Source organism: Strix aluco, chromosome 2 (genome assembly GCF_031877795.1).
Source record: "Strix aluco isolate bStrAlu1 chromosome 2, bStrAlu1.hap1, whole genome shotgun sequence".
NCBI lineage: Eukaryota > Metazoa > Chordata > Aves > Strigiformes > Strigidae > Strix > Strix aluco.
This window is the reverse complement of record NC_133932.1, coordinates 62,695,565-62,710,440: the sequence shown is the minus strand read 5'-3', so window position 1 is coordinate 62,710,440 and position 14,876 is coordinate 62,695,565. Positions and strand designations below refer to the sequence as shown.

Sequence of the window (14,876 nt, the reverse complement as noted above, 5' to 3'; positions counted from 1 at the left end):
CGGGCCGCCGCAGCGGGGGGAGGGCGGGCGGGCGGGAAGGCAGGGGCAGCTAAGGGGGCGGTGCCGGCGCGCGCTCGGGCGCGGGAAGCGCGTCCTCGGGGCAGGTGAGTGGCGGGCCCTGCGCAGCGCGCGCCCACCGCCGCCCGCTTTCCTCTGCCAGCCGCCAACCGGGCCGCGGCCCCCGCCCCGCCCCGGCCCGGCCCGGCCCGGCCGCCTCCCCCGGCGCTGCCGCAGCGAGCGCGGCCGCGTCCAGCCCGTAGGCGTATGTCTGTGTGCATGTTCGTACGGGCGGCTGGGGGTCCCGCGCGACCCGGGCAGGCCTGCCGCCGCCCATTACGTCCTCTCACGGCGGCGATGCCCCTGTAGGCGGCCTGCCAGTGTCGCGGAGGTCTGCCCGAGGGGGAGGCGGGTGAGTGGGCCGTAGGGCCCCGGGTGACTCTCTCATGGCCGGCGCTGCCTCGGCAGGGCTCCTGCGCGGTGCCGCCCCCGGACTCTCCTCTTTCAAATAACTTCTGTCTGTGAGTCGCATCCCCTTCTGCGGCTTGGTTTTGCGGGGGGCTTTCTGACTCGGTTTTAAGGGAGCTACCTAGAATTAACTCTCTTTGTTTTCTTGACAGTTTTTGGCTGCCGTTTCACCCGCAAGAGCCAACGCTCTATTAAGTTTTTCACACTACTGATCTTGGGAAGTTTCCTCAAAAGCGGTGCTGATCGTGTTAGCATGCTGCCTGTGCTGCTGAAATAATGTAGCAGAAATGATAGCCGAGCCCAACACAGCCAGTAACCTTCCCAGCCAAAAGTAAGACCTGGCACAGGTTGCCTATAAAGTTTGTTGGTAAATTAGGGTGCTGTCCCTTGAATTTGAGCCCTGCAGCTACCGGGGCAGTCTACAATGTGTCATTTTGGGTGGGAGGGGAAAAAAAAAAGGGATTTGCTATGCACTGTGTCTTGTTACTAATGTCTTCATTTTACTCCCTTTTATGTAGTATTGAACATTACATAGTGTTTTATGCTGATTGATAGAGACCTTGGCCTTTTAAGCTTTTCTGTGCCTTACTCACTACAGTGCAAATTAACCTACTTTGAAAAAAAATAACGGGCAGATTCGTAGTCGAACGCATGTGTTCAGTGGTGAATTTGGGGATGCTGAGGGGGAAGAGTGCTCAGTACTCTCTATTCTCCCTGTTGGCGTTGAGGGGCACATTGCTTCTTTATAGCAGTTTTTATCAGGGATACCGCAAGTCTTCTTCCTTTCAGAGTGTATGTTTTCAGTCATCAGTTGAAAATGATGTATAAACCAAATGTATTCATCTCATTGTTTACAGAATGGTATTTGGAAGTAGAAAGAGCAGAGACAAATAAATGGTAAAGTTAAAACACTTGGGTATATCTTGTCTAGTTTCAAAGAGTGAAGCTTCTCAGATGTCCAGTATTGCATACTTTGGACTGATTGCAGCCCAACCTTTGCTGATCTTGTCACCTTCTGAGCAAGTCTGCTCCAGGTCTTTTCCTTCATTACACTGTAATGAAAGCTGAGAGATGTATTCCTTTTAGTCCATGATGGCAATTAATATAGCTTCCCATATGTCCTTTCCTGCATGTTTCCTCTGAAGCAGGCCTCTTAGTTTCAGAAATGCCAGGAAGGGACCTGGAAATTATTTAGCTGAGCTTCTTATGTTGCTTCTAAAAGATGAAGCAGTTGTATTGAAATGTATAATTTTAAAAATCTACAAGTAGGATTCTTCCAGTAACATAGATTAATTGTTCCTTTTACACAGCTAAAGGAAAATGTTAAAGAGGTAGCTTTCTTTTTAGGTGTGAGTCAGTAAATTTGGAGTCGCTGCTCCAAATGTTTATTAAGATGAGAAAACTGAATTCAGAAGTTCTCACAATAGTATTGTGTTTGAGGACTACATGGACTTTGCTTCCTTCCTACTTCAAGTGGTTTTATCTCATCAGTAGTACTTCATGTGCTAGTGAAAGGACCATATTGTGGCAGGAATGCGAGGTAAAAATAAGTCTGTGAGCAATATGTAACAGGGTATAAAGGTGAAAACTAGGAGGAGATAGGAGTGAAATTCTGCCTATGCTTTCTTACTGAATGCTGATGGAAACAAAGTAAATGGCTGAGAACTGTGCATGAGGCAGTGAATTTAGGTATGCAGAAAGGCTCATTAAGGTGCTTAGAGGGGAGCAAAAAAAAGACTACTTCAAAATTCGTCAAACCTACTGTTGCACTCACATAGCTGAAAAGATCTTAAATGAAGTTGTGTATAAGGATCTCTGCAGAAGTGATCACATATCATCCTCAGCTAGATACAGTGGTTCCTATTTTGCTTGAAAAGATAAGAGGATGTCTTAATTCTTTTTACAGTTTCTTCAACAGAAACTTAGTTGTGCAAATAAAAACTCCCATTAAAATATCTCATTTAATTTCTAAGTTATTTCATGGGATTCAGTTTCTAGGCTCTGGTCTACTTCCTGCAAATGTTGAAGTACCTGCCTTATGAATAACCTACGGAAACATCTGTATTAAAAGGGGAAAAAAAAAAAAGAAGAGAAAGGAGAAATATGGGTCTTGATAGTATCTGGATGTAAAAAGTCTCTACTTTTATGTAGGTTGTCTGTTGTAGCACAGTGCATCCTATGGAATTGCTATGTGCTGTGGCGCACTAATAACCAAAACAATTCAGAAACTAAATAGCTTTTTAGTATTTTGTGCTTAGTTACATTTGTTGAGTGTTTAAGACATATGTTTAATGCGTCTGTGAAAGTTACTCTAAGTGTTTTCATGACAGAGATGTTGTTTTACTTGGCGTTGTTAGCCCAGCATGAGGAAGCTGTAGATGAACGGTCTTCTCATTCTTGCAGGTTTTGCTGAACTTTGGTAAACGTGCTGTTCCATATACCAGGCATTCACTTACTTTGTTGAGCCCCTTTTGCTACAGGTACATTTTGCCTGGCATAAGCTGACAACGTAAGTAGCACAGGGCCAGTAGATACCATCTGTAGGGCCATCCTTCAGGATGTTCTTGGGAAAGAGACACAGGGGTTAAAGCTTCAAAGAAGTATTCTGGACAGGGATATTAAAAGCAGTACATGATCAGACAAGTATTTGACTGAACTGTCCTGCAGCCCTCCTGATTTTCATTATTTAAATGTTTTAATTCAACTGGGACTCAATTATAGTTGCTATAATCAAATGCAATGCATTTATTTTCATTATGGGATGGAGCAAGTTGCCAAATAATACATGCAAACAATCCTGGAAAATTGTTTGAGAGTGTGTTGAGTGTTATGTTGAGGTATAATGCAGAAACAGGTAACACATGTTACCACGGTGTTGGCTGGCATCTGAGTTGTAGTTCTAGTGAAACAGTGCGAGTAAGAACATGTCAGTCCAGCCCCATAATGTTGCATTCTGCTTTGAAAACAAGAGTGAAAGGATTTAATCACAGAGGAGAAGCAGCTCCATGACAAATATGTTTGGATTCTTTTTGTTTATTTGTGGTGTGTAGAAGAATCTGGGAAGAGCTAACTGGCATCAGAAAAGCATTACGTATTGCTGTCTCTTGCTGCTTGTTCTTTTCTACTAGGAAGTCTCTGGTGGTGCTTGAGATACTTAATCTCTGTGGCTTGCAATTGCAAATCAAAGAAAACATTTGAAAACTTTTGCAAGCTATTGCTTATAACATGCTGACTCAGTTGTGAACTGTAGTTCATCCCTGTCTTTTCTATAACATGCAGAAGTCCAGAAAACTGATGTAAGGATTGGTTCATCGTGAAATATTTTCTTGGCTTCCATCTATCAAACACTGTGGCCACCTTTTGAACTTTTCTGTGACAAGATGTTAATTGAATTTAACTTTCATGGGACTTTTCTCTGGAGGGAAGTTAAGCATTTGCAAAATTGTATTTAGAAATTTCACATATTTTTATAGAATTTTATATTTATGTAGAATTTTCATAGGAGTCTTTGGAAGTTGCTTATGGTGAAGTGTCCCAGTAGATTCAAAAAGTAAATGGAGATGTGTTTAAATAAAAACTACTGTCTGCTCTCACTAATGAAATAACATCAAGACCTTGGTCCTGCAGTTGATGCTATTCAACCTCAGGATTTGCTTTGCAGAGGCAATGTCTGACTGAAACACTTTTGCGAAAAACGACAGCAAGAGTGCTTATCCAACATTGATAAACTTAGCTGGGGTCGAGCTGGCTCTGCATTCATAGCACAGTTAATTCTCCATCTGGGTTCTCCAGCACTGGATATTGGAGCGTTGGCTATATCTGACAGTGTAATACACTGTTTTCTTCTTTGTAAAGTGGTCACTTGTGTTAGTACACTTTCTTGTTGCAGCAGTCTCATGAAAATGAAGGTAACTGTACACTCTCATATTTACTTTCTTTTTGTGCCTTCTTATAGTACAAGTCAACTGGCTTCGTGTCCTGGCCATTGTAGTTTAAAAGGAGGCCATAACAGCCAGCTACCAGTACTGGACCTGCTGCACAAGTGGGATCCAGGTCGTCTGCTCAAACATGACCTTTGGTAGAGCATATTGTTAGCATTGGGAATGATGAAAAGTGGCATGATTTCATTGCAGATAAATGTATGGCTTCAGATCTCCCAGAAGGTGCATCTTTATTTATAAAATTATTCCTCCATCATATTAGCAATGACCTGCAAATGAAAATTCCTATGTGCCTTTTTTCTTCAGCTTGTTTTATAGACAAAGTAAAACAGTTCCTTCCTCTCATTTTAAATTGTAGACCCATCAAATGTTATTACCTTGTTTTGTTTAGAGCACTTGTGAAGTGAACGCATACTTGTGTTATAGATTCATGGTGCAAAGCTCTTAAGTCAACAAAGGCTGCCTTAAGTCAACATCAGCTTTCTGTTTCCTTTACTTACTTTCGACTTCCTTGGTATCTTTGATAGTTTTGCTAGTTTTCGAGTTATCTGTATATCTTACAGGAAAGCAAATAGTTTGAAGAACGCCCCAAATTTCTGTTGTACTTTTAAAGTTAGCTGTTTGGTTTTAAGAAACAAAATGGCATAACTTCCAAACAATTCATTAAAAATATTAAAATACATATATATGCTTTTATTTTTATCTGTTGTTTGTACTGAAGTGTGTAGTTCTGTGTTCTCACTGCTAACCGCTTCAATGTGCTTGTTATGCTTCAGAGAGAACGCTGTCCATGATGACACTGTGCCTGAGTCTGCTGTGCAGAATGGCAGCTGTGTGAGAAATGGCAACCTGAAAACACCAGTAAGTTGATTTTCTTTTTTTCTTTTAATTATGGAATTTATTTTCTGCCTCATTCAATTATTAAAAAATTGAGTGTTGCATAAAACATTCACAGTACAGTGCATCTAACATTCTAGTCACTGCATACAGCTTGACCTCCAAATTCTGTTGGCATCACAGCCTCAGTGCTGGCATTTGGACAGTCCATTTCAGTGTGCGTTTTTTCCTTAACTGTGCATTGTGTGCAGCTGATGTTAGTTTGCAGATTGTGTGTTTAGCCTGTGAGTGAAAAGGTGTAGAAGAGCTTGTGTGCTTGCTGTCTATTCTTCAGAAATTACAGCTGCTGCTGAAAAATGCTTTCCAGGTAGTACACAACCGTTCAGAAGTTTCTTTCCTGTTACCTTCCTATGCTTACAACTCATTGCTGAGAAAAAATTCAAACCAGTAAATCCTTTCTTTCGTCTCCTTCTTGTATGCTTGTGTTTGATAAGACTTTATCGGTGTCCTTGAAGCTTAAAAGTTAGCACCCTGGGCAAATCATTAGAATGAGAGTAAAATAAAGTTGTTATTAGGGGATAGTTTGTGTATCTGTGAATGACTGATATGTGTTGTGTTTTCTCACGTACTTTCTTTGCTTGACTCATTTCAGAGAGAGAAACGGAAGGTCCAAAACCAGTGTGAAAACATAAGGAGAAATTCTTCCAGTAGCAGAAGAGCGAGCCAGCTGCAGAGTGGAGAAGTGGTTGAGGCAGTTACGTTGTTTGAAGTGGTTAACATAGGGAAGCGGGCCATGCAGGTATTTCTAGCTCTGAATTCTGAGAGGAGTTGATAGAGAAAGGATGGATAAACAGTGGTCATTTCAGTTATTTATTCTCTGGAGCATTGAAATTTTGTTCTGTTTTGGCATAGGTGGGGAAGAAACATGTTTGACTGTAAAACTGTTTTATGAGCATGGCTCTTGGAAAGAATGCATCTTCAAGAAATTAGTGAGAAAGTATATCAGATGTTTAAAATCAGGAAAGAAATATGTACCTAAACCACTCTTCCTAAAGCAATGTCTGAACACATGAAAAAGGAATTATTTTGAAAAATACAGAAAAAGTGCATCAGTAGAAAAATTTGGTTGTTCAGGATTCTGAAAATCAGGCCATTTTTTCCTGGGAGCTTGCCTTTTGATTTTTTTTTTTTCTTTTCCCTCCATTCCAATGCAGTTTGACAGTGGTTTGTATAATAGGTTCTCTGGGCATCTGTATAGTTAGCAACTTTCTTCAATGTGAGGAAGCCCACCTCCCTGTACTCTGTGAGCATGTGTGTATATTATGCTTATATATGGGTGTGAAGGATTAAAATCTGGAGCCCTACGTATTTTTATACAGGGTTTATACATTTGTCTCCAGTATGTAGTATCTGTAAGCAAAGTGTGTGCACGCGCACATGAAAAGCACATTTATATTTTGGATGCGAGACCGTAGTTTTTCCAAGATGTTTGTGTGAATGGACTTTTGCCATGCTACAGCTGTGTTTAACTTCAGTAGAGCTCCCTGAAGAGCTCAGCTTCTGCTGTGCAAAGCATGATGTGAAGGGCTTGGAAAGGCAGCAGCTTGAGTCCAGGCTGCTGCTGCTAGAATTCATTAGACCTGTGTGGCACTACAGGTGGGTTGAAGCTGGGATGGCTTATCCCAGCAGGCCTGTGTCACATACAGGCTGTAGGCTGTGCTGCCCTAGAAATGAAATTTGGAGTTGTTTTTTTAGCTTAAGTGTAATACATGAACTGTTTCAGCCTACTGCACAAACTGGGTGCTAGAGAACTTCTAGGGACAATTGCTAATATTAACTTAATATTAACTTAATATTAATTATTAGATGGTACAGAGGTTAAATGGGAGGGTATGGTTTTTGTTTGTTTGTTGTTTTTTTGTTTTTTTTTTTAAAATGGAACTGTTACCTCAGTGCTGGCAAGAAGTCAGGAGGATGATGTTTTGTTTTTTGTATATAAAATTTATTAAAGCTGTGATTATCTTCCCTGTTAACAGGGAGCAAACCATCTGTGAATGGCAACATTGCATAGAGCAGAACTTGTGAATGAGAAGTTCAGGACTTCGTTCTGCCCCAGAAGCAGTCTTTTGCATGTACTAGAAATGGAACAAAATGGTGTGGAGTTTATTCTCATTTTTATGATTTAATGGAGATGGAAAAATGTTAGTTTGTGTCTTTATTATGGATGTCCTCAGTGGAGTGTGGCATGCTGTGTTCAGCTCCTGACTAATGAATTTCTTTAATCTGTTCTAGTCTGTAGTAGATGACTGGATTGAAGCTTATAAACAAGACAGGAATGTGGCACTTCTAGATCTGATCAACTTCTTCATTCAGTGCTCAGGCTGTCAAGGTAATTTACCCTCTAAGTAGCTCTTTCCATTGTCTGTGGGTGAGAGTAGTCTGAAGTGTGCTTTCTAAAATGGAATTTTTCTCTCCAGTAAATCATGTATTTATAATCTGTACTGTTCATTAAGACAAACTCCAGATGGGCAGGACTAATAGTAAAGAATGTTGCTGGTTAAATTCTTTGACTCTGTGTTTACAGCACACCAACTCTCAGAGTTGTATTTGAACATGATTTGCAATGTCAGGTTTCTGAAGTGGCATGTCACATCACTTTGCAGAATCCCCGCATAGGGAAGATGGTTTTGATGACCATTCTAATTAAAATCGAGCATTTCAGTTGCCATTTGTTTTGTAATTTCCTAGTATATTTTGTTTTGCTACTATCTTTGTTTGAAAATAAACAACTAGCAAATTAAGCTCCCTGCTTTGGTGGCTAGAAAAGCAATCTCTTGCCTCATTGCGGTTACTTTTACCAGAGGGTTGTGAAGCTGTCTGTTTCATAACATTGAGACACAGTGACTTCTGGGGACAGTCTGCTAGCGAAATGCTTCAGGATGGCAAGTAAGAGTTTTAAGAAGACTATTCTGTTAGTTTGAAACTTCTGAGTGTATTTAAGCAGCTAGAATGTACCTTTTACACTTTAAATTTTTTCCAGGTCTTTGACTAATATGACTTGTTTTATGGGAAATGTTTTGGGGTCTTTGACTAGCAGTAGGCAAACTTTTAGTAAATCCTTGAAGTAAATGAATGGACAGAGAAAACAGCCATGCCAGACAGCACAGGCCAGATTTCTCTAATGTGAATTTCAGTTTTGGTTCATCAGTTTTTTCTACTATAAATGAATTTATGTGTCTCCCTATATATATGTTGCCTATACCAGTGTAAATAGATGAAATAGAGTCACCGTTTCTTGGTGTTTCTAAATTTAAAATAAAGTTCTTACTGTGGTTTGGACTTGATTAATGTAATATGGTTGTTGGTAATTCTTCTTTTTAAAACATTACTTTTCTAGGCATGGTAACAGCAGAGATGATTCAAAGTTTGCACAAGAAGGATGTCATGCGAAAAATGACAGAGACATTTGATGAGGTAGGCACAACTTTGACTTTGCATGCCTTTTTTATATAAACAATAGGCTCTACCTTAATAGCCAACCTGGTCAGAGTTCCTACTGCTTATCAGGAGCTGTGTCCCATTTCCTTAGTTTAGGAAAATAATCCTGTTTTTCACAAGAGAAATTTGGTGTTTTACTGACCCATTTTAGCAGCAGCAGGTTATTTTGTTTGTAAGTCACTTTTGTTTTCAGCGTTCTATTAGGTTTGTCTAACTGCAGTCTTCCTGAATCTGGCTTTCTCTTAGGAGTTCTTTTGATACTGACTTTATAGAGGTAAATGTAACCCATCATTGCAGCAGATAAATAGTTTCTTTGATATTTGGTTGATAGGTCCTTTTAAAAATACTGTTGTGGATTACTGATGAGCTAATTCAAAGACATTTTTAGCTGATATTTTTGACTCTTTTCCTTCTATTTTACTGACAATATGAATTTTTTTAACTGTATTATGTCATATGAAAGAAGAAAAATGTACTTCTGATTTTTAGATAATTGTCAAAACAATAGTGAATATCTAATTTCTTCAGGATTGTTAAGAAAAATACATAGCTTTACAATACTGTTTCTCTGTTTGACTGCTCCTTGGCTAATTATACCAACATCACATTTTCTGCAGCTCTCTCACAGTTGCTTCTGTGCTTTTTTCTGGTTTTCCCACCTCTGAATTGATTTGTCAAGCAGCAGCCATCAGCCTTGCTTTAATTGAGCATCTCTCAAAGACCAGCTGCTGTAGAAATTCCCACAGAGGATGAATTTGCCAACGTGGTTGTCTTCATTTTAGATGTGTAGTAGCACTTGGGCTAATTTTTGACAGAAATGATCCGATATGTGTCTGGCCATATGAATTAGTAATCTGGCACTTCTTTCCCAACTAAATTAGCCCTGAATAGCTCTCACAATAGGGTAGGCACTCTGGAAGGTGCAAAGATGTGATTATTGTTATCGCCAGCCTGGATGTGTTAGAGCTCTGTAACCTTTTCACCTGTCCTGGTGGGCAAAAAGGAAGGTTCTACAGTTGCCTTAGAAGCTGTATTCTGCATGCTATAAAAACAAAGTAACTTGGTTTTTGTGGCAATATTTTGACATGCTACTCTAGTGAAGCATTTTACTGATGGAACAGAAGGGACACAAAGAACAAGAAAGGCTTCTACAAATATGTCAGCCGGAAAAGGAAGATCAAAAAAAGTGTACAGACCCTGACGAACATGACTGGCAAACTGGTAACAATGGATGAGGAGAAGGCTGAGGTACTCAGCAACCTTTTTGCCTCAGTCTTCACTGGCAACCTCTCCCCACACCCCTTGAGTGGATGGATCGCAAGACAGGGACTGGGGGAGTAAAAGTTCTTCCCACTGTAAGAGAAGATCAGGTTCATGACCACCTGAGGAACCTGAATATATACAAGTCTATGGGACCTGATGAGGTGCATCCCCGAGTCCTGAGGGCATTGGCTGATGTAGTTGCCAAGCCACTCTCCATGATATTTGAAAAGTCGTGGCAGTCAGGTGAAGTCCCTGATTATTAGAAAAAAGGGAAACATTGCACCTGTTTTTAAAAAGGGTAGAGAGGAGGACCCTGGGAACTGCTGACCTGTCAGCCTCACCTCAGTGCCTGGGAAGATCGTGGACAGATCCTCCTGGAAGCTGTGCTAAGGCACATGGAGGACAGGGAGGTGATTCAGCATGGCTTCACCAAGGGCGAGTCCTGCCTGACCTTCCTAGTGGCCTCCTGTGATGGAGTGACTACATCAGTGGACAAGGGAAGAGCTATGGATGTTGTCTATCTGGACTTCTGTAAGGCCTTTGACACAGTCTCCCACAACATCCTTCTCTCTAAATTGGAGAGAGATGGATTTGATGGGTGGACTGTTTGGTGGATGAGAAATTGGTTGGATGATTGCATCTAGAGGGCTCAATGTCCAGATGACGATTGGTGACAAGTAGTGTCCCTTGGGCGTCTGTACTGGACCAGTACTGTTTAATATCTTCATCAGTGACACAGACAGTGGGACTGAGCGTACCCTCAGCAAGCTTGCAGACAGCACCAAGCTGAGTGGTGCAGTTGCCATGCCTGAGGGAGGGGATGCCATCCAGAGGGACCTGGACAAGCTCGAGAAGTGGGCCTGTACAAACCTCATGAGGTTCAACAAGGCCAAGTGCAAGGTCCTGCACATGGGTCAGGATGACCCCTGGAATCAATACAGGCTGGTGGATGAAGGGATTGAGAGCAGCTTTGCAGAGAAGGACTTGGGGGTGCTGGTGGATGAAAAGCTCAACATGACCCAGCAATGTGCACTTGCAGCCCAGAAAGCCAACTGTATCCTGGGCTGCATCAAGAGAAGTGTGGCCAGCACGTCGAGGGAGGTGATTCTCCCCCTCTACTCCACTCAGGTGAGACCCCACCTGGAGTACTGCATCCAGCTCTGAGGTCCTCAGCACAGGAAAGACACGGACCTGTTGGAGTGTGTCTGGAGCAGGGCCACAAAAATGGTCAGAGGAATGGACACCTCTCCTATGAGCACAGACTGAGAGTTGGGGTTGTTAAACACAGAGAAGAGAAGGCTCTGGGGAGACCTTATTGCAACATTTCAATATTTAAAGAGGGCTTATAAGAAAGGCCAAACATTTTAGTAGGGCCTGCTGCAATAGGACAAGGGGCAGTGTTTTTAAACTAAAGGAGGGTAGATTCAGATTAGATATAAGGAAGAAATTTTTTACAATGAGGGTAGTGAAACACTGGCACAGGTTGCCCAGAGAAGTTGTGGATGCCCCCTCCCTGGAAACATTCGAGGTCAGGCTGGACAGGGCTCTGAGCAACCTGATCTAGTTGAAGATGTCCCTGCTTATTGCTGGGGGATTGGACTAGATGACTGTTAAAGGTCCCTTCCAACCCAAACTGTTCTATGATTCTGTGAAAATAGCAAGTGATAATCCCTATGTTAGATATGCTGTGTCTCTGTTTTTTTTTCTCTTCTTTAATTCTAAATCTGGTGAATTCTGAAACTCTCCTTGTCTATTTTAGATAAACTGACTCTAAAAAAACCTCCTAAAATTACTTATACAGAATTAAATATTTTTAAAGACAGTATCTGACAGCTTGTTTAATTTAATCTTGATATGTTATGACTAGTATTAAGCCAACATTAATACATAAAAAAATGTCTGAAGTAACCATTTTTGTTAGCCGTGATTATTAGGTGATTGAAAAAATACTTGAGGCTTAAACCAATTTCTTTAAAGGCAGAATTATGATAAGAGCAAGAGCAAAGTAGTTTGTTGTTTTCAAGTGAGTTGTTTCCTCTTTGTATTTGTGTTTCTTTTCATATGTAGTTCTCTCATCTTTTTTATAAATAAGATGGAAGTGTAACTTAGTGATTAAGTTATTTGAGAAGTAGTGCCATATAGGACTACTGTGATTTCAAAAATATTTTTTGGAAACAAATTATAGTAGTAGTGAAAGTAGTAATGAGAGTGGAGAATATTACCAGATATCTGCTTGAGTAGCTCATCTTGCCTTCTGATTTATTTTGTTTGTTTCTATCATTCAGAGGGTTGGAAGATTAAAAGTTTTTATGTAGTTCTTTCAGTGATTTAACCATTGTGTTAGTGTTCAATTCATTAACTGCAACACTGTATCTGTGTACCAATGCTTCCTCCCAAAATTCTCACTAGTGTTTGTGAGAAATGTTAGTGGAGTTGAGTCTGGCAAGAACTGTGAAGGGCAACAAGAAAAGATTCTACAAATATATCAACAGCAAAAGGAAGACCAAGGAGAACCTGGGCCTGCTGCTAAATGAGACAGGGGCCCTGGTGAGAAAGGACACAGAAGAGCCTGAGGTACTTGAGGTCTTCTTTGCCTCTGTCTTTACTGGTAAGATTGACTTTCAGAAATACCAGGTCCCTGAGACCAGAGGGAAAGTCTGGAGCAAAGACTACTTACCCTCTGTGGAGGAGGGTCAGGTTAGGGAACACTTAAATGGACCGAACATATGTAAGACCACATGATCTTACAGAATGTACCCAGGAGTGCTGAGGGAGCTGGCTGATATCATTGCAAGGCCCCTTTTGATTATCTTTGAAAGGTCATGCCGACAGGGAGAGATTCCTGAAGACTCAAAGAGAGCAAATGTCACTCCTGTTTTTAAGAAGGGCAAGAAGGATGATCTGAGGAACTCAGGCTGGTCAGCCTCACCTTGATTGCTGGGAAGGTGATGAAGCAACTAATTCTGGAAATAATGTCCAAACACGTGAAGGACAAGAAAGTGATCAGGAGTAGTCAGCATGGATTTACAAGGGGGAAATTGTGCTTAACCAACCTGATAGCCTACCATAATGAAGTGACTAGCTTGGTGGATGAGGAGGGAGCAGCAGATGTTGTTTGTCTTGACTTCAGTAAGACTTAACACTGTCTCCTGTAACATCCTCATAGATAACCTGATGAAGTATGAGTTAGTTAAGTGGACAGTGAGGCGGACTGAAAACTGGCTGAACAACCAGGCCCACAGAGTAGTGATCAGTGGCACAAAGTCCAGTTGGAGGCTTGTCACTAGTGGTGTACCCCAGGGTTTGGTATTTGGGCCAATACTTTTAAACATCGTTAATAACCTGGACAATAGGGCAGAGTGTAGTCTTAGCAAGTTTGCAGATGATACAGAACTGGGAGGAGTAGCTGCTAGACCAGGTAGTTGTTCTGCTGTTCAGAGGGACCTCAACAGGCTGGAGAGTTGGGCAGAGGAGAACCTCATGAAATTCTACAGCAGGAAACCCCATGAACCTGGGGAGGAATAACCCCATGCACCAGTACACACTGGGGGCTGACTGGCTGGAAAGCAGCTCTGTAGGGTAGGATCTTAGTGTCCTTGTGCATGACAAGATGAACACGAGCCAGCAATGCGCCCTCGCAGGAAAGAAGACCAACAGCCTCCCAGGCTGCAGAGCATTGCTAGCAGGTCACAGGAAGCGATCCTTCCTCTCTACTCATACTGGTAAGACCACATCTGGAGTGCTGAGTCAAGCTCTGGGCTTTCCAGTACAAGAGAGGTGGATTTACTGGAGTGAGTTCAGCGAAGGGCCACAAGGGTGGTTAGTGATCTTTCACATGAGGAGAGGCTGAGAGTTGAGCCTCTTCAGTCTGGAAAGAAGGTGGCTCAGAGGGATCTCATCCGTGTGTAAAAATACCCCATGGGACAGAATGAAGAGGAAGACAGACTCTACTTGGTGGTGCCCAGTGAGACAGTGAGCACAAAGGCAAGCCAAGATGGGCAGTGGGCACAAACTGAAATGGATGAAATTTCACCTGAACACAAGAAAACACTTTTAATGTGAGAGTAGTCAAACAGTGGTACAGGTTGCCCTGAGAAGTTGTGGAGTATCCATCTGTCAAGTTATTACAAAGCTGACTGCGAACAGTGTCGCCTGACACTGAGGGGACAGACAGGTTCTTTTAGGGAACCCTGGCAGAATGATGACAGGACTAATTGTAGTTATAATTAAAGCTTTATTTTCTTAGGGTATTATGGTTAGTATAGCACAGAATTTATGATTGGAATGGCACAGGATTTCTACAAGTAGAATCAATATAGTAGCATAATACAGAATTTATGATACAACTTAATTATGATTTATAATTACCTAAGTAATACTGAATTTGAAATACAATTTAACTTGTGATTTCTCGTCACCTGGACCCTCTGCAGATTGGGTCAAATTTTAATATGTGGCTTGCTGTATCAATATAACAATGATAATGTAGGCTTGAAAATCATGTAAAAGAATATGAGTCACTCACTCAATCCTTGGAGGAAGCAGATGGTGGAGGTGTCCTTGCCACTGGGGGCTCATGGGACTCACTGTCCAGCAGCAACTCACCTCTTAGGCCGTGCAACCACTTGATTTTATGGACAGTGCTTGGGGTGCTGTGATGCTTCCTTGTTCTGTGGTGGGGTCATCACCACTCCCTGCTTGGCTGGGTGCCTGGGATCTTCAAGGCCAGTAAGGAAGGGAGTAGTTGGCCTGGTGCCCCGGAACCCTGAGGCCAGTAGGGAGGGAAAGAAGAAATCTGTTTGGTTTGTCTACTTGGTTCATAAGGACCTTCAGGGCCTGATACTGAGGGAAAGGGAACGAGTATGTGACCCA

General features: G+C 41.8%; 1 protein-coding gene across 9 annotated transcripts in view; it reads left to right on the top strand.

Moving 5' to 3' along the window:
- Positions 1-57: 57 nt before the first annotated feature.
- LOC141919421 (cohesin subunit SA-2-like) overlaps positions 58-14,876 on the top strand; it is a 64,128-nt gene continuing 49,309 nt past the window's right edge. For 4 of the 9 annotated variants that reach the window (XR_012621978.1, XM_074814958.1, XM_074814955.1 and 1 more), the window contains exons 1-6: positions 58-104; positions 618-796; positions 5,183-5,267; positions 5,896-6,042; positions 7,536-7,632; positions 8,641-8,717. Coding sequence is in view for 8 of the 9 variants with exons in the window: in XM_074814958.1 (XP_074671059.1) it covers positions 753-796; positions 5,183-5,267; positions 5,896-6,042; positions 7,536-7,632; positions 8,641-8,717 (450 nt within the window). In the remaining variant the exon portion in view is untranslated. Of the gene's footprint in view, positions 105-203; positions 273-387; positions 519-617; positions 797-5,182; positions 5,268-5,895; positions 6,043-6,908; positions 7,445-7,535; positions 7,633-8,104; positions 8,190-8,640; positions 8,718-14,876 lie in introns of those variants that run through there. The other 5 variants (XM_074814957.1, XM_074814956.1, XM_074814962.1 and 2 more) reach the window with 5 other exon arrangements.